This window comes from Cyprinus carpio, chromosome B11 (genome assembly GCF_018340385.1).
Source record: "Cyprinus carpio isolate SPL01 chromosome B11, ASM1834038v1, whole genome shotgun sequence".
NCBI classification, from domain to species: Eukaryota; Metazoa; Chordata; class Actinopteri; order Cypriniformes; family Cyprinidae; genus Cyprinus; species Cyprinus carpio.
The window spans coordinates 7,257,288-7,277,776 of NC_056607.1; the positions used below are offsets into that span (position 1 = coordinate 7,257,288).

At 36.6% G+C, this 20,489-nt stretch overlaps 1 protein-coding gene across 7 annotated transcripts in view; it reads right to left on the bottom strand.

Annotated features, from left to right (window-relative positions):
* Positions 1-20,489, bottom strand: part of kcnab2a (potassium voltage-gated channel subfamily A regulatory beta subunit 2a) — a 137,817-nt gene that overhangs the window by 21,581 nt on the left and 95,747 nt on the right. For all 7 annotated transcript variants that reach the window (XM_042733704.1, XM_042733700.1, XM_042733702.1 and 4 more), the window contains 3 exons: positions 5,333-5,376; positions 4,973-5,010; positions 3,463-3,542 (listed from right to left, as the gene is read on the bottom strand). In XM_042733704.1, the coding sequence (XP_042589638.1) occupies positions 3,463-3,542; positions 4,973-5,010; positions 5,333-5,376 (162 nt within the window). The remainder of the gene's footprint in view (positions 1-3,462; positions 3,543-4,972; positions 5,011-5,332; positions 5,377-20,489) is intronic.

Below are 20,489 nucleotides of genomic sequence, written 5' to 3' on the forward strand. Positions count from 1 at the left end.
AGACAAAAGCTGATGTGTGAATGCACATGCCAGCGTGTGTGCTAGCACATGTGTGTGTATTTGTGGATGTAAGCTATATTTACGCAGGGGTGTTTGTCCCGTCACAGCCTGTGGGTTTAGCACACTGCATTGACCGCAGCTGGATGGTAGATGCTGCCAGAGCTGTATTTATTCCAATCAGATAAATAAAACGGACCTTCCCACTCTCATGTCTTCCCACACTCTCACCCCATCAGCGCCGCTGACGTTCAGCGATGCCCACAGCCAGCGCTCAGCTAATGACAGAGCACATTACCAACCACTATCCTCACCTAATTTGCACAGTTTATTTATGAAACATCATGTGTCAGGCAACTTTCCTTGTTTGGAGGAAGGAAAATGCGCTCTAATATGGATTCTCAGCACTAAGAATAACATCTAAGATTAACTCACCAATATACAGATATCTCTCAAATTGGAAATAGCTGCAGCGTTCACAATTAACACGGGTTATAGGAGAGTAAAAAAAAAGTTTTAGTGCTGTCAAATTATTAATCACATCCAAAATAAAAGTTTTTGTTTACAGAGTATGTGTGTGTACTGTGTATATTTATTATGTACACATAAATACACACACACACACACACATGCGCACACACACACACACACACACACACACACACACACACACACACACACACACACACACACACACACACACACACACACCACACACACACACACACACACACACACCACACAAAGACAGTCACGTCTTCTTACCACAGCCTGCATTTAAAGAAAACCACCAAGCCTACATATAGTTTTTAAAAGAAGTCACGTCTTCTTACCAAGCCTGCATTTATTTAAACCAAATTACATAGTAATTTGTGATATTGTGAAATTTGTGATATTTTATAATTTTAGTCTTTTTAAAACATTTTTAATACCAACTTATTTGAAATCTAAGACCTAAACTTGTAATGGAAATAAACATTTTATTACATACATATATGTAATATTTAGTGTGTTTAAATTAAAAAGAAAACAAAATATCATTGCTGTAATAAATTATATTTATTACTACGATATACAGTGAACTTTTCATGTCTGCAGACAATATTCCATACTAAATATCCCTGCAAAATAACTGCTTCACTGAGATTTTTGGTGGAGTAAACAATTTATTCTGAAGCAATATTTTCAGTAGTGTTCTATCAGCTTTTACATACTTAAATCTGCATATTTTTATTTACCTTTACAAAGGCCTATTTTTTTTTACCTTTTTAGATGTATGCATCATCTTTCATGTCAAATTATTACAGTTTATCAATTAATTCAATATACACTATAGGGCTACTACCAGTCAGATTAAATCATTTACACCGCAAATAACAATAATTACAACTGCAATAAATAATGTTATAAGATTTAAACCTTTTATGGGCATTTTACCTTTATAAAGCCATTTTTTCTATAAGTGTGCATTATCTTTTGAGACATATTCTTACATTTAATCAGTGAATTAAAATAATAAGACATTTGGACTTTTACTAAGCAAATAAAATCAGTATCTACAAAATTCATCTTTGCAATCAAGGCAGAAGCTGCACCTGAAGTGGCATTTAGAAGTATTTACACACTGTTTAATGCAGAACATAAATGCATTTAACCTGCAGTTACAAATGCATAAATAATTTGATATATTAAACATAAAACGTTGATCTAAAGGGGTCATATGATTTAAAGGGGTCATATGATGCGATTTCAAATTTTCCTTTCTCTTTGGAGTGTTACAAGCTCTTGGTGCATAAAGAGATCTGTAAAGCTGCATAGACTAAAGTTTCAAATCCAAAGAGACTCAAATCCAAACTTTTATATTCTTTGTAAAAGTTAACAGTCAATCACACCCCCCAAAATGGCTCGTTCTAACACGCCCCCACATCTCTACGTCACTGTGTGGGAAGCTTTGCATAACGCCGCCCAAATGTTGTGAAGGCGCTGTGTTTCATTGTGAAAGCGAAACTACTTTGTTTGCCCTTTTAAAAGAGAACAATATCCGCTTCGTCATGCCTAGAGCTGATCCGTGCTGGTCGCTGAGGAAATACATCAACTTAAGTTCACGCTGTGGATCACTGGATTGGCTTTCACCATGGACGGGGTCGTCACATGTGGTTGCCGCTAGCCTGCCGACCACGCCGTTCACTCTAGCCGGCCTTTGCTCACTCTTATGCAAATCTTCCCACATACTGACATAGATATGTGGGGGTGTGTTAGAACGAGCCGTTTCAGGGGGGCGTGGACGAGTGTTAACTTTTATAAAGAATATCTCTTTGGATTTGAGATTTTAGTCTTTGCAAATTCACAGAACTTCTTTATTCACCAAGAGCTTGTAACACTCCAAAGAGAAAGGAAAAATTGAAACCGCATCATATGACCCCTTTAAGGACCCGTGGACACTCTGTTGATATATTTTAAAATGTAATTTATTCCTGTGATGCAAAGCTGAATTTGCAGCATCATTACTCTAGTCTTCATTTTTGTATGATGATCCTTAAGTAGTTATTATATTATGATTTTTTGCTGTAATTTCATTTATTATTATTAATGTTAACACATTTTGCTGAAGAGAGAAAGAAAGCTTTTGTAATAATATTATTATTTTTGCAGAATTTATTAAAAACTAATTTCATATACATATTTATGTTCTAATCTCCATAACTTTCAAAAACAAGACAAAGATTGCCAATTTTGTGTATATGGCAGACAGAGTCAATACACTTACACATAAATAAAAACAGTAAAGTGAACATTTAGGTATTTTATAATCTTATTTTTGGGTATATACATTTGTTATTTTCTAATTCTCTACTGCCATATAGTGTGTGGCATGTGGATATGGTTTTGGTCATTTAATCGTGTTCATTGTCAAAGCGAGATAATCCTATTGATCACTGTGCTTTATCTTGCTCACAGCTGATGAATCTTGCTTGTATGACACATTAAGAGATTATATTGCTTCAAGATCCAACTAGAAGTAATACTGTGATATCCGCCATGACAGTTTTGAATCCTTCCCAGATCCCAAGAACAGCACTGCTGGGTTGTGCTGAGTCGTTATGACAAGATCAACACAAACTCCCACGCAAGACACGGACGAGGAACGCCATTTTCAATGATGCCCTGGGTCAGCTGCCATAGAAATGTTCATCACCCTTTAAAATGAGCCTTCGTTTTAAAGGAAACTTGAGGAAAGTTCAGAAAAGAAAAAAAACTTCTAAAACTGACAAATAGGTCTAATATTTAAAATTAAAGCAAACACCATTTATATATGAAATTAAGCATCATATAAAAGTGGCTGCCAAAGTTGTCAACTTTTTAAAATATCACCTTACTTAACTAATTCACCAGATGAACAGAAAGAATATATTTCAGCACGTGGTAATTTGATGGGGCGGGCTGTGTGCATTTTGGCGCACTCACTTTCCTGCAGCGTAGACCTCTGCCGTGTCGAACAGATTGATCCCGTTCTCGTATGCCAGAGTCATCAGCTGCTCTGCAATCTGTCAGAAGGAAGGAAGGGAGAGGATCCAGCATTCAAGGTGTTGCAGTCTATTCTATTATTAAAAGCTGTATTCTGCACTGTGTTACTCATAAGTCATCTTTCATGTGTTTAGGTACATTTACAGTGTACGCTGGAAATGAAAAAACTACTGCAAGCTGAATAGTGTATTAGCAGAGAAAAATTTCATCTATATATGCACTATTTGAATGTTTAATTTCAAAGCATTTTGTACTTGCTACTTCCCCCAAACAATGCTGTTTAAAATTAAACTGTAATTATAAGATCTATCTAGAACTATAAGATCAAATTATACTGTAATTTACACTGTACAAGATTTTTTGATTTTTAATCAACACAATATGAATGGTGATTTATGGAAGAATGCTATATAATCATAATATAATATCATAATATAAGAGTATAGATTTTTTTTTTTGTTGGAAAACAGTTAAATAATTATATAAATATATACAAGTTATAAACTTTGCGAAATTAAACCTCAGTTTTCACAACGTCACATTATTTATTTAGCAAAAAAAAAAAAAAAAGCCTATATGGAAAATCCATGGGTGTCAAACTAAGGCCACTCTATGATTCGGCTGATTGTAGATCCACTTTTAGCAGCAATAACTTAAAGCAATCATTTTCTATATGACTTTATCAATCTCTCACATCACTCTGGAGAAATTTTTGTCCACTCTTCTTTATAACGTTGCTCCAGTTTATTGAAGTTTGTGGGCATAACTTAACCTGCCAATTAAGAGTCCTGCAACGGGTCGGGTACCCGCGGGTGCATAAAAGTGGCTAAAACAGGTGGATTGAGACATTTCTAAAATTCACGTCCGGGGATGCGGGCAGATAATTAACTCCTTGTGGGCGGGTAGTAGCGCGGATGAAAAATATGTGCAATATTTGTATGTCTAAATTACCATTACACATATGCAAACGAAGCGCACTTTAGCCTGTTTCATTAGCCCATTCATGACGCTGTTGTGATGTTGAGAGAGGTGCGAGATAAAAAATAAAGCACTTTAATTGTAATGTTTTTAGCGTGTGTGATTTATCGCGGACACGGATCGGGTAACGGACCAAATATTAATGGGTCTGGGCAGGTGCGGATTTCATTTTGATATTATCACGGGTGACGGGTCGGATCTGGTGCTGAACTTTGCGGGTACGGGCGGAGTCGGGTCTCCAAAAATGGTGCAAAGCGTCTAAATGAGCAATAAATGAGGTCATATTTTCAATGTTTGACAATATAAAACACATTGTGTTTCTTGAAAGAAATAAAACCAATATAGTTGTTTGGAAAGACAAGAGGGTGAGTAAATGATGACAGGACATGCATTTTTGGGTGAACTATTCCTGTAAGTGTACAAGAATATAAAAGCTCACATCAGGACCGGTCAGTGTTTACACTCATCGTACCTCATCTGTGATCTGTCCTCCAAATGTCACCCATGTTCCTGTAAAGAGATCTAGAATCAGCCACTGCTTTTCACAAGATAAACCAGCTTTAAATGATTATCAGTGATCCACCAATGACAACTAAAGAGTAAAGCCTTAAGATGAAGCTACAGATAACATGGATAATCTTTAATGCGCAGCTCAAGAGAACAGAATAACACTGGCTGCATGGTGCAGATTTCTGCTGTCTGTCACTACTAGCAGTTCAGTTTGAAGAAAATTCATCTTGTGACAAAAAAAGACTACAAAAGCTTGTATTGTTGGTTGCAGGTTTCCTTATCTACTTCACAAAAGGGCTTGATGAGGAGGCCATAAATGTACCTAATCCAAGACATGAGACTCTCAGGCCCGACTTCCCCAGGTTTCTGGAAAAAAGGAAATAAAGACAATGATTAATAGGTTTTACTCTGCTTTCTTTATCACATTGTTCTCTCTAAAGTCAGAGTAATACCATTGAAGTACTAAATCAGACTGTCAGCTTTGAAAGTGCCAACCTAATTTTCTCAACAAAAAAAGTTCTGTTCCAAAAACTAGTGAGCTGCCTATCAAGACGGCAAAAAGATTTGTTCCCAAGGTGTAATAAATTGTGAGTCGAGCTTCCTTTACAGCTGAGATGCCGCCCATGTAGGCTGTAGACAGCAAGGCAGCTCACTAGGTTTTGGACAGATCTACTGTCTTCAAAGCAATGAGATTCTTCAGTGACCTGTAGATGCCATCGGGGCTGGCAGGGGAGCTTATGGAGTTTGTAAGCCGTCCTGCTGATTGTTTTATCAAGGGGAAAATGAGACTTAACAGTGCCTGAGGGCAGATTACTGACCCCAGGGCATTATGGGAGCAAGTAAGACTATGGAGCTTATAGAGACCGCAGCTACAGTATAATGAAGAGAACTGGCACAACAGTTCAGACTCACACAGCCACATGAGAGAAACAGAGAGGTTTTCAACTTCTGTACCTTCCTCTGAAAGTCAGCACAGATCATCTCAAGAGGACAGCTCTCACACCCAGAGGTTTGACAAGACAAGAATTTGGACCCAACTTTGTTTTGTTTACTTCTTTTTAATGTTGCTTTAGTTTTACTTAAATGTTTTTATTTTCCAGCCAAGAAAACTGGTGTGCCAAAAAGAACAGTGTTGCGTACAAAGCCAAAAAGATGGTAAGATGATTATAAGATTTGTAAAGGTTCACAGAAGGAAAACAAAACAAGTTTAGGACAAATAAACATCCGATTTGTGCCACAGACTATTGAAATGAGCAAAACAGAAGAACAGCATGTACTTTTCTCTATATGTGAACAAAAACAACATGACCTGATTGTTTGTACTGAAATATTTTATTGGTTTGTAATATTTATTGAAAAACCTATCGAAACATTGGCAATATCTATACCTGGCAACAAATGATACAAAACAACAACCTGGTCAACATTATTTAGTGTTACTAAACACAAATATAAAATAAAATATTTAAAAATAAAAGAATATGTCTAAATATTTATCATATATATTTAGATAATATATCTTTTGATTATATGGGTCAATATCACTGTAGGGTGCCTTTTTGGTGTCCTGTACATAACTCATTTGCCATGGTAACATAAAAATGACTATGAAAGGGTGTCTTATATTGGGCTAAGTTTTTATATTCATAACAAAAGCGTTACTTGGCTCTTTAGATACATTTTCTAGATTTTTTTTTTTTTTTTTTTTTTAGTTTTGTGTAAGAGGATGCGTGTTATTTTGCTATGTCTCATGCACTGCTCATTAAATTTGAATGATAGTAGAATATAGTAAAATAATAATTTTTATTAATAATAATTAAAACAATAATTATAATTAAAACAATTCTCCTATTATAATATATATATTAAAAAAATAAGAGATTACTCAGTTTGAGTGTATTAATCATTTGGTAATAAAAACTATATTTTTATTTGTCCTTGTCCCTTGAATGGTTGTCCTGTGGTATTGGGGAATCTGCCCCTTTAAGAAAAGGCCATCCCCTTCAGTGACATCAGGACAACAGATTTTTTGCAATGTGATTGAGGATGTAATTACATTAATTATTATTATTATATTATTTCTTTAATAACCCTATTTAGGAAAGGGACATCATACCTTTCAGAAAATATAATTTGCATCTTAATTTTGCAATGAAAATGTATTTAACAGTACTACATCTATGACAGGGTGGACATATCTTATCTTGTCTTCCGGGAAACATGCAAGTATTTTTTTCTTTTGCTTCTGAAAGGCAGTATTATATTAGATATTTCAACAAAATAAGAAAAATTTGGACATCATGTTCAAAAGTTTCAGACTTTCCACTGTACACACACACACACACACACACACACACACACACACACACACACACACACACACACACACACACACACACACACACACACAAGGATATATTATGCTGTCATTCAGCTCTAGTTTATGGTGTCTGTACATGAGCATGTGTAACTGGGATTAGGGGTGATATAACAAGCTGTCTGTGTGTGTAGGAGTACAAGGCATGTATCTGCGTGTTTCTATAAGCGTGTGTGGTGTTTTTGTGTGGGGGAGTCCATATTGGATTAGAAGCATGTGGGTGTCCGGAGGCAGAATGCAATGAAAGACAAACGTCAGTGGGTCACAGCGAGCCACACGTTGCATTGGATCCAAAAAGTAACCTGCAGGACAGGACATTGCTTTTCATGAGATCCTATTCATAGCAGTATTTGCTGGGAACTTTAATATGGCTGGTGGTTTCTTCAGGCACCTCAGCACTAAAGTTCAAAAGATTAAAATGCAGATATTATTGGTAAATAACCCATTGGAGCGCTGCACTGTTTCCTGTAGACACAAGGGAATCTTGAAGTTAATAAGCAAATGTCTATCTGCAAGGCACAACTCACTAGGGGAAAAGGAATGAGTATCTGCTCAAATCTAGTTTTGCAATTAACATGGAGCTAAAAAGTAAAGAGCATGTGGTTAAACAACAATGGTCAGGTCAATGTCAAAAAAGTTAGTAACTTTTTAATTAGAGCTTGCCGTGAGATAGACTGTTGTGTGTTGGACAGAAGCATCATGGTTCAGTTCCTTAATCATAAGGAACTCATGTATATTATTTGCAAAGGCAAGCCTTCTGCCACTGTATCAGCAAATCTATTGTAAACATGAAGCATGTCATTTCTGTGTGATGGCAATCATCAGACAGCATTGCAATAACAATGACTCTTATCTGTTGCCCTCAAACCTGGTCGAGTCAATGTTGCTTTGTCGAGCTAAGATGCTCTAAACAATGTCTTTTTAGCATCACATAGCAGCAGAGTTCACACTTTAAAGAATTTAATTATCCAAAAGCTTTATATTATTCTGAAAAAAAGGTAAAAAAAAAAGAAACATGAAATCAACAATGCAACTAAAATGTCATGAAACACTAAAACACTTATTTAATATATATATATGCATGTTTCGTATATATGATGGAAGACTAAATGTTCTGTGTGCATTTCACTCTTAAAAAAGGTTCATTACTGTCATCGATTGGTTCCGTAAAGAATCTTTCAAATCCACAAAATATTCTTTATATTCTATACCAAAATATTATATGCTGTCAATCGGTTAATACATGTAACCAATTAATTTTTTCTGAAATGAATCGCGATTAATCTCACATAACACTTTTTAATATACTTTTATATTGCAATAATTTCACATGCATCTTTTTTATCACTTGCGAGTATCAGTGATACCAGTACTGATGTCTTTGATGTCTATGAAATTGACCATTGATTACAGCCTTCCAACATTACAGTACAAATGAGAGCTGTCAATTTTAGCATTTATTAGACTTAAAAAAAAATGTGCTGCCTAAACCCTTCAGCAAGTAGGAAATATATAGAAATAGAATAAAGTTATCAAAAACTAAATTTAAAATTAAATATAGATGAATCCTTAAAGCTACAAAAGTTATTGATTTGCTCTTTGTTTATTTTGTTCTTTGATTAACAGACATCACATTAGATGGTTATTAGGTTGTTTGGGCTGCTATTTCTTTAAGAGCTGCCACTGCTGAACGTGACGCAGATCTGACATGCATTATGATTTCTCACAACCTTTTATATATAATTGCGCTTTAATATTAAATGATATACAGTACTGCGCGCCAGTGCATTTGTGCGTGCAATTGAAGAGCACGTTACAAGCACAGTATAATGGCTGACAGGACATTTTTTACTGACACATGGCCTGACAAAATCTCATCTGACTGCAGCTCACTGATGTTCTAGTGAAGCTCCTCGTCACCTGTACCGTTTCCGCGCTCATTTGATTCACATCCAGCGCTGAGGAGAAGCTAAAGTGCGCATGTGAAAAGTCTCCTGTTTGATGTGGTCTTAAAGATCTGCTCAATTTTTGTTAAGAAAAAAAGAGACAGAAGCAGCAGTTGTGAGTGGTGTTTGAGCGATATACTTTTGTGATATGTAAACATTTAACAAAGTGATGCATAATAACAGTACTTGTGTTTTGTCAAAGTACTGTATGGTTCAATACTGATTTTAATGGAAACAGCTCGAGCAGCTTATGTTGCTATGGTTACCTGTGGAGGCCAACACGATTTCAGCTTGAGAGCATCTATTTGGTGAAAATGTGCATTTTTACTAACTAGTAGTCTAACTTTTGTGGTTTGGAAATGCTGTTGAAACATCCCTTATGCAACACACAGAATTAAAACTGACTTGCAAATGCACAATTTTTAAACCGTGCAAACTGCCGATAATTTGCATCCTGGTGTTTCAACCCACACACTCAAAAATCGATGTGTTTTTGCATGATGGTCTTTCAATAGAGCATTACACTGGTTTTTGTGATTGAGTTGTGCAAGACGTGGAAACTGACACATGCCAAAGATTTCTTATCTCATCTCTGGCTGCCAAAAATGAGCCTTCTTATTCTCATTATACACAGCAATTACCACCCAGTAGGAAACAAACAATATGCACACATGAATTCCAAGGTTGTTTATGATTCATTCATTGGTTGTGCCCTTGTTGATAATATGTACAGTGAATAAGATCTGAGATATGGAGATCAGGAGAGGACTCCTTTCATGGTTTGATGTTTGTGACATCAAACGGAGTATCCTAACATGATTAGTACAGATTAAACCGGAACTCTACTGCTGTCTACACTGATAAACATATGACTGAAGCTGTGTAACTGTGTCAAGGAAGCTCAAATAATAAGCCAATCCGATTAAAACCACTATGCTGGACTAAAGGAACGAGCAAATCAAAAGACAATCTTGATTGTGTTACTGTTTCTTTGTTGTCAGCGTTGTGTTGTGTTGAATATTTCATGGGCTGGAGCTGAATACTGCATGGTGGACAGCGGCCCAGTCACAACTGGACCCAGGTGCAGTGCTGGAGATTGGGTTTGCCAGGTGTCACCAGAGATCAAGCCAGAGGTCAATAAATGTCACCTGTGTCTTTTAGCTGGGTTAACGATATGCAGAGAACACGGGGCGGTCAGGTTTGTTTACGAAGCAGAGGGAGTTCAGCTTTTCAGGGTTCAGATGACTTCTGTCTCTGCTGATCGTGACTGTCTCCACCTGCCTCAGTGAGTTTGTGAACTCAAAAGATCAGGACATCTCACTTTAAAAGTGGAACACAATTTGTCAAAACACATCAGTCAGTATTAAAGGAATGGTTCGACCAAACAAATGCCAATTCTCACATCATTTGAATGACAGATCCTCGAGAAATACATACATAGCTATTGATTTCGATCATCATTGCCATGCCATGTAAATTGCTTCAATATCAGTCTGTTCAAGACATTGCATGGCTTCAAAATAAGTCATATTCCCTACTTTATGATGCCTATAATGGCAGAGCCTCTGAAATGCAGGTTTCACATAAATGACATCAAATGCTTTTGTTTCGATCATTATTGAAACCTGGTGCAAAATGTCTTGGCGTGTCAAGTTTGAAACTTAACTTAAAATGACTTCAACATCAGCACGAGATGGCTTCAGTACTTGAAATATAGTGCACAAGTCATATTGCCAACTTTTATGATGCCTAAGGGTGAATAAATTTTTAGGCAAGGCAAATGCATTTTGCATGACCAGACAGTAGCCAACTGGCCCTCAAAGGAAATGAGAGCATCACTAAAGTAGTGCATAAGCCATGCTGTTATGAGTAATTAATGGCAGGCAAAGGCTAAAAGGTTATGGAGGAGCAATGTACCACATTCTTCAAGGAATCTGTGGTGGGGAACGTGTTGAATTATATGTACACCATTCTTTCATGTGCATCCAATACTCTGATGGCTGCCTCGTGTGGATTTGTTCTCTGAAATTTGTGTTTATGTAAGAGTAATTCAGACTGTGAGCAAGCCTCCTACACCCTGTTCTAAAAGCAGTAGCTCTACCTGAGAATGGCTTCAGCTCTAGTCAGAAAGACTCCATCTCAAATCCCACATCTTTCCCTCTTCTCCACCAACACCACCCATTTTTCCACAGCCTCCACACACACACTGTGAATAAGAGTTCACGTTTTTCCACAGCTTTCACACACACATTGTGAATAGGGGTTCACGTTACCATTATCGTTGTTATGAAGTGGCCCACACAGAATCTGCATGTGCACAATTTCACAGAAAGCTCTGGAGACCTGCAGAACTGGAATGCCCATCGTTCACAAGTCCTACACAATCCCCTCCTCTTCAGTACAAAGAGTCTGGACACGCCCATATTTTATAACGGCTTTTGTATGTTGCTACCATGCTATTCAATTAAGACTCATTATTTAAAAATGTTAAAGAAAAAAAAAAAGACCCTACTGTTTCAAAGTTTGGGGTCAGTTTTTTTTTTTTTTTTTTTTTTTAAATGTTTTTCAAACATTTTATGCTTTTATGCATTTATTTGAACAAAAACACAGTAAAAACAGAAATATTGTGAAATGTTATTACAATTTCAAATAACTGTTTTCTGTTAAGTTAGGAATAATTGACTTGAATTGGTGCGTTGAATTCTAAGAAAATAATGCACACTTAAGGTGGTGATGCAAACACGACGCGAGGCAGAGTGGCAGTTACACCTCGGGTGTGCATTTTTTTCTTAGAATTCAATGCACCAAAGTCAACTTCAAAATCTGTTCTCAAAAGTCTTGTGAACAAATGTTCTCTAGGTGTTTTATGACCTTATTTCAGTGACTTCAAAATTTACAATTTTCACTAACCACACATAAATGTCGCTTTCTCAAAAACACAATCATGTACATAAATGCTGCTCACATATTATTGTAGCCCAGTTTGTGCTGATTACAGTGTTATTAGACTTTAGCCTTTTATGTGTTTATAAGCAACTGAAAAAAACACAAATATCAGGGCATGTCAAAACTTCTCTAGGCCCCCAAAACACCCTCAGGCCCCAGAGGGTTAAAGCAGAGGTTCCCCATCCTGGTCCTGGAGAACCCTCAACACTGCATGCTTTTGGTGTCTCTCTTATCTGACACATCACACACATTTGAGGTCTTGGAGTCTTCACTAATGAGCTGGTGAGTTGAATCAGGTGTGTTTGAATAGGGAGACATCTAAAATGTGCAGTGCTGGGGGTTCTACAGGACCAGGATTGGGAACCACTGCTTTAAAGGATGAGTTCATCCAAAAATGAAAATTGGTCCATGTTTTACTCACCCTCAAGGCATCCTAGATGTATATGACTTCTTTCAGACAAATCCAATCGGAGTTATATTAAAACTGTCCTTGCTCTTCCAAGCTATATAAAGGCATGGCAATATAACTCGGATTGGATTCCTCTGAAAGAAGAAAGTCATATACACCTAGGATGCCTGGAAGGTGAGTAAAACCTGGGCTAATTTTCATTTTTGGGTGTAGTGACCCTTTAAGGTTTTGCAGGATTCTCTGATGAATAGGCAGTTCAAAAGAACAGAATTTATAAAAAACGTAAATATTTCTTAAAAGGGATTATCGGATGCTACATTATTTAAACTGAAATGTGTGTTGGCAGTGTGTGTACACAACCACCCTATAATGATAAAAATCCACCTAGTGTTTTTTTTTTTTAATCTACTAAATTCTTTACCCCTTTCTCAAATCGAGCCGATCTTAGATGCCTGTCTGTGTGATGTCACAAAAACAGCCCCCTCCCATGATAGTTTGATTGACAGTATAGTTTCAGCACAGACTGGACTGCCGTCTTACCTTAGACCCGCCCTGAGTGAGCTGACATTAGTCAAGAATGTCTCCTAAGCGATCAAGGTGTTCTGTTGTTGGATGTAATAATGAACATAGCAGTCGTCATTTACTCCCGACATCTGAGCCGCTGAAGACGCAGGGGATTACATTTATTTCTAAAGGGAATTCGATCCCGATCTACCAAAATGAGTCTATTTTCATGCAAATCATTCATGGTCCAGCTTCACCAACAGAAAAAGTGAGTATAATTTTTTTTTAATGAATCTTTACAAATAGCCATTCCTAATAATGTGCTAATTAGTAAGTTTCACAATGAATGTGGCTAAAGTAAACAGTCTCTCCAAGAGCGGCTTGGAAGAGAGGGGCGGAACTCATTAACATTTAAAGGAAAATGCTCCAAAACAGCTTGCTCTGAAAAGAGCTGTTTTGGACAGGGTAAAAAGGTGTTTTTTACACTACCACTGAGAAAATTTAACCAAACTATGTTACAGACTTTTCAATAAGACCCTAAAGAATCATATCAACTTGTGGAAAATGGGCATGCAATGACCCCCTTTAACATTATAAATGCTTTTACTGTCACTTTTTATCACTGAAACGGATTTTATCAATGAAATTCGGTACTCGCATGCTGTTTTCTGTGAGAACTCACTCAAAGCACGCACACAGAGAGCTGCGTTTCAGACAGCGCACAGACACAAAATTGATTCTTCTTTCATGAATCCTTGCATCTGGATGGACACATAGTCTAAGGCTACGTCTACATCAGGGATCCTCAAATCTGGACCACAAGATCCACTTTCCTGTAGAGTTTAACTCTAACCCTACTTAAACACACCTGAGCATGCTAATCAGTGTCTTTGGGATCATTAGAAAATCACAGGCTGGTGACTTTGATCAGAGCTGGAGCTAAACTCTGCAGCGCATTGGCCTTCCAGGGCAAGATTTGAGGAACCCTGGTCTACATTAATCCGGATGCATTTGAAAATGCTGTTTTCATTTTAAAACGCTCTCTGTCCACACTAGCATTTTCAAGCATTTTCCAAAAGTGTCTCATCCACACTGAAACATCAGAAAACGTTAAATTTTGGTTTCTGCGGATGCGTAAAACCTCAAAAAAGCTCACTGCAGATGATACACAAGGAACAGACATGATACATTTTCATTCAGTTTTCCTGACAGGGTTATTTTGTTTATGAAAATAACTCACCATTCACTGACACGTCCAGGTCGCACACACTCACGATTGTATGTCTGTTATTAAACATTATTGAGGTTGTGTTTTTTCACCAATAGCGATCGCAAGTAAATTTGCTTTCATCTTTGCAGGACTGTGATATGAAGAGTGTACAAAGTAACACATCTGTAGCAATAGTGTAAAAGTGCATAGCACGTAAAGTGCACAATACCAGTATAAACACGGATATCTATTGGTATAATATGCGTCACGTGACTAAACTTGCTTCATTGTTTTCAAAAGCCTCCGTTTTCACAATCCACACTACAACACGAAAATGGCGTTTTCAAATTTATCCACTTTGGAGAGCGTTTTCAAAAAGCTCAGCTATCCTTGATTAAAAATGCCGTCTCAGTGTGGACGGAAGGCCAAAACGGAGAGAAAAAGATGCTTTTTCAAATGAAAATGTATTAGTGTGGACAAAATTGTTGTGAGAAAACTGAAATCAGTAATGAATCGTATCGCATTGTGAGTTTAGTGAATCATTACATCCCTATATATTACTAGTTTTTGCTGTGGCATCGAAGTAAAGTGTTCTTTAGATATGTTATTTAAATAATTTAATAAAAAAAAAAACTTTTTTTCTTTTGCTCATCAGAACTTTTCTTTTGCTCAAACTTCTGAACTAACATAGTTATGATCACATAGCAGGTTTTACAAGCAAAATACTGTCATTCACTCTAACGGTCTTATTTTTAACAGTTAATCTCAGTTGCTCACCACCAGCAAAATGCCCAGGTAATCTAAAGTTAATGTGAAACTCTTTGCAGCCCATTTTACTTCTGTACTATGAAGTATTGATTAGTATCTGTCTGCAACACTGCTGAAACCCTCTGGCTGAAACTTAAGCACCCTTGGCGACGTCAGCTAAAATGAAAATCCTTTCAGAGGCAGAGCAATTCAAAATGTTTTGATGAAAGATTATTTAAAAAAAAATCTGTGCACTAATAAATTTTGCTCAAGACTAGAAATGTACATTAAAAAAGTAAACTATAATTGAATGAATACATATTTCCTCATTGACGTTCAAATTATTCAGATTTGTCTCTCTGAATAGGAGTACAGCTTGACAAAAAAAAGGTAAACAGCTAAAGGTTTCAAACCATTTCTAGGCAAACCGATGCAGTCCACACCATCAACACAACATAAATTATCATGGAGACTAATAAAAGCATTTATTTATGGAAGAGCCCAGCCGGAATTAATAAATCTATTCCTAGAGCGCGAGGAAAACAGACATTTTGCTGTTCTTAAAGCGCAAACATGCAAACCTTAATTAAAAGCTATCAGCACCGCACAGAGAGCAGAACATACAGCCATCCATCCTCAGTTCAGAAGCTGGAAAAAAGCCTTATCAGAGTGAAGGGTTACACATACTCTCTCCTCAAGCCTTAAATAGAAATGCACATGCGAGACGGAGCGTTTATAGTGCTATTGTGTGGCTTTGTAGAAGCAAAGGCTGCAGTTTGTTTCTCACAAACATTCATCAGGCATTATTTAATGTGGGAGTGAGTCTAAACTGAAGGTAGTATCAGTTATAGTGAGATCCAGAAGTGCAATAAAATCTCTCAGCACGCCTACTCTTTAACGCCTTAACACTTTAACGCTTACTGCACCATCTTACATCTCTCAACACTTTGAGTTCAGAACTTCCAATTATGGTTCACAGATGCTATTTAAGTGCATTTGGTGAACGTCAGATATACAAGTCATTTTATAAACACCGCAGATTGTTTCCAGGGAAACTTTTATATTAAAATCTATGTTCTTGGAAACAGATAGCCATTATGTTGTGCTAACCTTTGAAATCTTTGAAATCAACCTGCAGCCAGTCAGCTCCAATCAATTTTAATAATGCTAATGGTCACAGAGCTTCAAAAGCATGAATCATCTGTATGTGTAATTCCAACAATAAAATACGTTTGTTTTTGCACCAATGCTGAGTTATATATATATATATATATATATATATATATATATATATATATATATATATATATATTTATATATATATATATATATGCATATATGAAATTGGGTTGCAAACACATTTTATATTGACTTGTATTCCATTTGCATTTTTCATCTAAACAGATTTGTTTTGCAGAATAAAGGACAGATATAAATAAAGAGGTTTGCAGCCCATTTTGCATCACCTAGCTTAATAGGATCTCCTCCACAAAATCAAAGCCTGTTTTACTCAAATCATTAATTGAATCCTGACCGGAGCCATTTAATCTGTCCACACAGCTAAACTGAAGCATCTCCACAGAGAGCGTGGAGAAGATAAGGCAGAGATGTCAAGCGACATCAATCTACGATATGGCATCGTTCCCAATTCTACACCCACCGGTACAATGTCTTTGTCTGTCGTACTGTAGAGAGCGACCACAGTAATACTGCACGACCTGGACTGGGAAAGATGCTGGTTAATTGAAAGCCCCCCCCCAGTCCGCTCTCTTTACAATGGCCCTGTCTGCTTCGATTCATCTGGGCAGAATGAGATTGTGATTGGAACTGACTAAAGAAAATTACACTAGGTGAGACAAAGGTGCCGGTCTGCCAGAGTGAATCCCGGAAAACAGGACTGGAAAGACTTTTGTCCCTTAAGGAGCACAGAGTAAAAGCTAATCATACTGAAACACACATTTATTTCTCCAGGAATGGGAAAATGTGGCATGAACACCCTTCACCTGCAGTTCTTTACCTTTAAAAATAAAGGTTCCAAAAGGGATATTTTTGTAGCAATGATGTAGAAGAACCATTTTTTCCCCCTAAAGTGTAAACAATTCTAAAAAGAATAATAGTTTTTATTTATTTTTTTAAATAAACCACTATAAAAACCTTTTGTTCAAAAGAAATATTCCATTGATGGTAAAGGTTCTTCATGGAACCAATGAATGCCAAATAAAGAACCTTTACTTTTAAGACTTACACTTACTGCACTGTTCTTTCTCTCATTGTGGCAGCCATATTTCTTATTTTAATTTATAATTTAACATTATACTTAAAATCAATCAAGGATGCATTAAATTGATCAAAAGTGACAGTAAACAAATGTATAACATTACAAAGTATTTCTATGCCAAATAAATGTTGTTCTTCTGAACTTTCGATTTATCAAAAATCATGAAGAATTACTTTTTCCACAAAATATTAAGTAGCAACACTGATATATATTTATGCAACAAGATATCATAAGCATTATTCACCAGTGCTCATTATTCCAACAAAAATATGTTTGTCATTGCAATGTTTAACCAAAATAGAACACTAAAGAGTACATTTTGTGCAATGGAAAGATTCCATGAATGTTGAAGGCTCTTTATGGAACAACTGATGCCAACAAAGAACCTTTATTTTAGTGTAACAGCCAAAAGCTTGTTTTCTGTTCATAGCATGTTCATTATATCGCATTAAAAGTGGTCTGTGATGTAACTTCCTGTGCTGAAGTTTCAGATTCTTGAACCTTGAGTGCAATGGCCCACTTCTGCTACCAATAGCTCTAGGGAGTTAATATGGCACATCATTGAAACTCGCCCTGACAAGAGAGCAGTGCTTCCCGGGCTGTTTCTTCCTCTGAGAATTTGAGCACAGTTCTCAAACACACATAAACAAACCCTCAAAGAAACTCCAAGACACTGCCCACAGTCTTTCATCACATAAGCATGAACTCTCTGTATGTTTAAAAGCACACATTCACAGTAGCATTTGGTGGGGCTCGATTCAGTCGCTCCGAGCATCATTAGAGAAGATCAGCTCAAAGCGATGCTCTAGTTTATCCACACAGACCCACATCCTCTGGAAGAAGATCAGATGCTGACCTTGCAGTCAATATGGGGGGCTTCTAAGAGCCGGAAGGATCTTTGACTATTGGCATGGTGTGGGGATCACTCTACGACCTTAATCTCGAGACAACAGAAGGCACGGGTATCAAATACTGCTTGCCTCAGAGAATTTAGAACAATGGGAAGAAGGTCCCCAAATGACGTTCTCATTTTAAAGGCCTAGTTTACCCAAAAATGCAATTTATGTTAGGTTTACTCACTCTTATGTCATTACTTCTGCCTCTTCACTGCATTTCTCTTCTTCTCTAGCTAGCCTAGTAAATATGGCACAATATATTACAAATACTACTGACTCTTGACAAATTGCTTTTGGAACTTTCCAATATAATTCCAAACCAGTATGCTAATTTTTTCTGTGAAATGTAAACATGGACACTTGGAAAACAGTTTATGGTAACCATTTCTTCTAATCAAAAAAGCTGTGCAAAAACCTTCCTCTTTGGTTTTTTAATGTGTTCCAGCATAATGAGGATTTATTTAAAATAAGAAAATGAAGCCTCAAGACAGTGACATTGTATGAAGTAACTCATAATGAGTGCATATATGAATAAATGAAATTATCAAGGTCTAGCTAACTCTCTTGCTTTACAGAAGCGCATATTAAGCTTGACATAAATTGGAGCCTCTGACAACAATCATTTTGGAATCCTGATTTCAAACAGGAAGGAAAGATCACACGCCTCCATTAAGAGCTGTTATTAGGATTTTTCTGCAAATGAACATGACAGCTGAAAGCAATCTGGCAGTGTTTCTAGCAGTCATTATGTAAATTAACAAATACTTCCAGGTTTGTTGTTAACGAATGCAGAAAACGTTACGTTTGAAATATAGAAAATTAAACAAATAAATTATAAAATGCATCAAATTACATAATGAAATTATATAATACTATTATATATTATAAACATCTAAGAGAACGATTTTGAGACAGATATGTCAGCAGCTGTGCATAATAGCAGTAAATTTTAACACAAAGCTTTGGGATTTTCATGAAAAAGTGATAGCAGTTGCAAGAATATGAATCTAGTTTGCCAGTGGCTCAATTGGGTTAAAATGATTGAGAAAGAGTATTCATTATTCTTCAACAGTTAAAGGTGCAATTTACAGAATGATTTGAAGAGTAATAGTCAAACTGATGGGGCTGAAATCATTATATGCAATCAAAGAACTTTGTTGCAATAGCAGAAATGCATATATGCACCAGCATATACTGATTATTATGCTGTTGAGCTAGATAATTCAGCACTGTCAATATTATGTGAACACTACATTTTCCCCCCTAAATTGTGTACAAATAATATTTTAGCATTAAAACAATCTAATAACATACACATTTACCTAGGGATGGGTACCGAAACCCAGTATTTAATTGGTCCAGGGGCTAAATTATGAAAGACTGGAGTATCGATAAGCTCTGACGTTAACGGTTCTGCTATCAGTACTGCAGAGTTAAGAAAACAAACATACATTTATTATTGCTAAATATACATTATCTTGCCAATTCTATCTCACAAGAGTCACCAGCTGTTTTTATATGCAATAATATTCAAACATTTGTCTTGATGCAATTTTACTATTCACAATTCAGAAACGCGAGATCGCGTGTGTGTGGAGGAGCTTCAGCACGCGCAACATGAAAGCCCTGCTTAATTATGATAGAGGAGAGAACTAAACATTCAAACATCTGCTTACACTTTAGGCCTGTGGCTGTTTTATTAAGCTAATTTTATTTTTTTATTTTGATTATAGCCGTGTTTGTTCTAGCGCAACTTTTTTCCCTTCACAGCGGTGCACATTCGTTCCTCCCTAAAACCCAAACTTAAAGGCAGAATCAGCACAATTGGTAATTGTTGAAAAATGGCCATCTTATACTGTTGCTAAATTGCGGGACATGTTTCATAATAAAACGCTGAAAGCACAATCCGCACAAGAGAAACTGTTCCCCAGGCTGAAATGTGTTCACACGACGCGCTCCAAAATGGACATGCTAATTACACTTTGAGCTTCTGGCACGTCCAAATACACACAAAATATGTCAGGATGGCCAGCTTCAAGAGTATTTACTTAAACACATTTTATGTCTTAAGTGGATGAGAGCAGTTGGGAGAAAATCAGATGTGTGTCAATATATTGTCTTAAAGTGACAGACTTGCGCTTGGGCCATCAGTTAATCAAACAACAA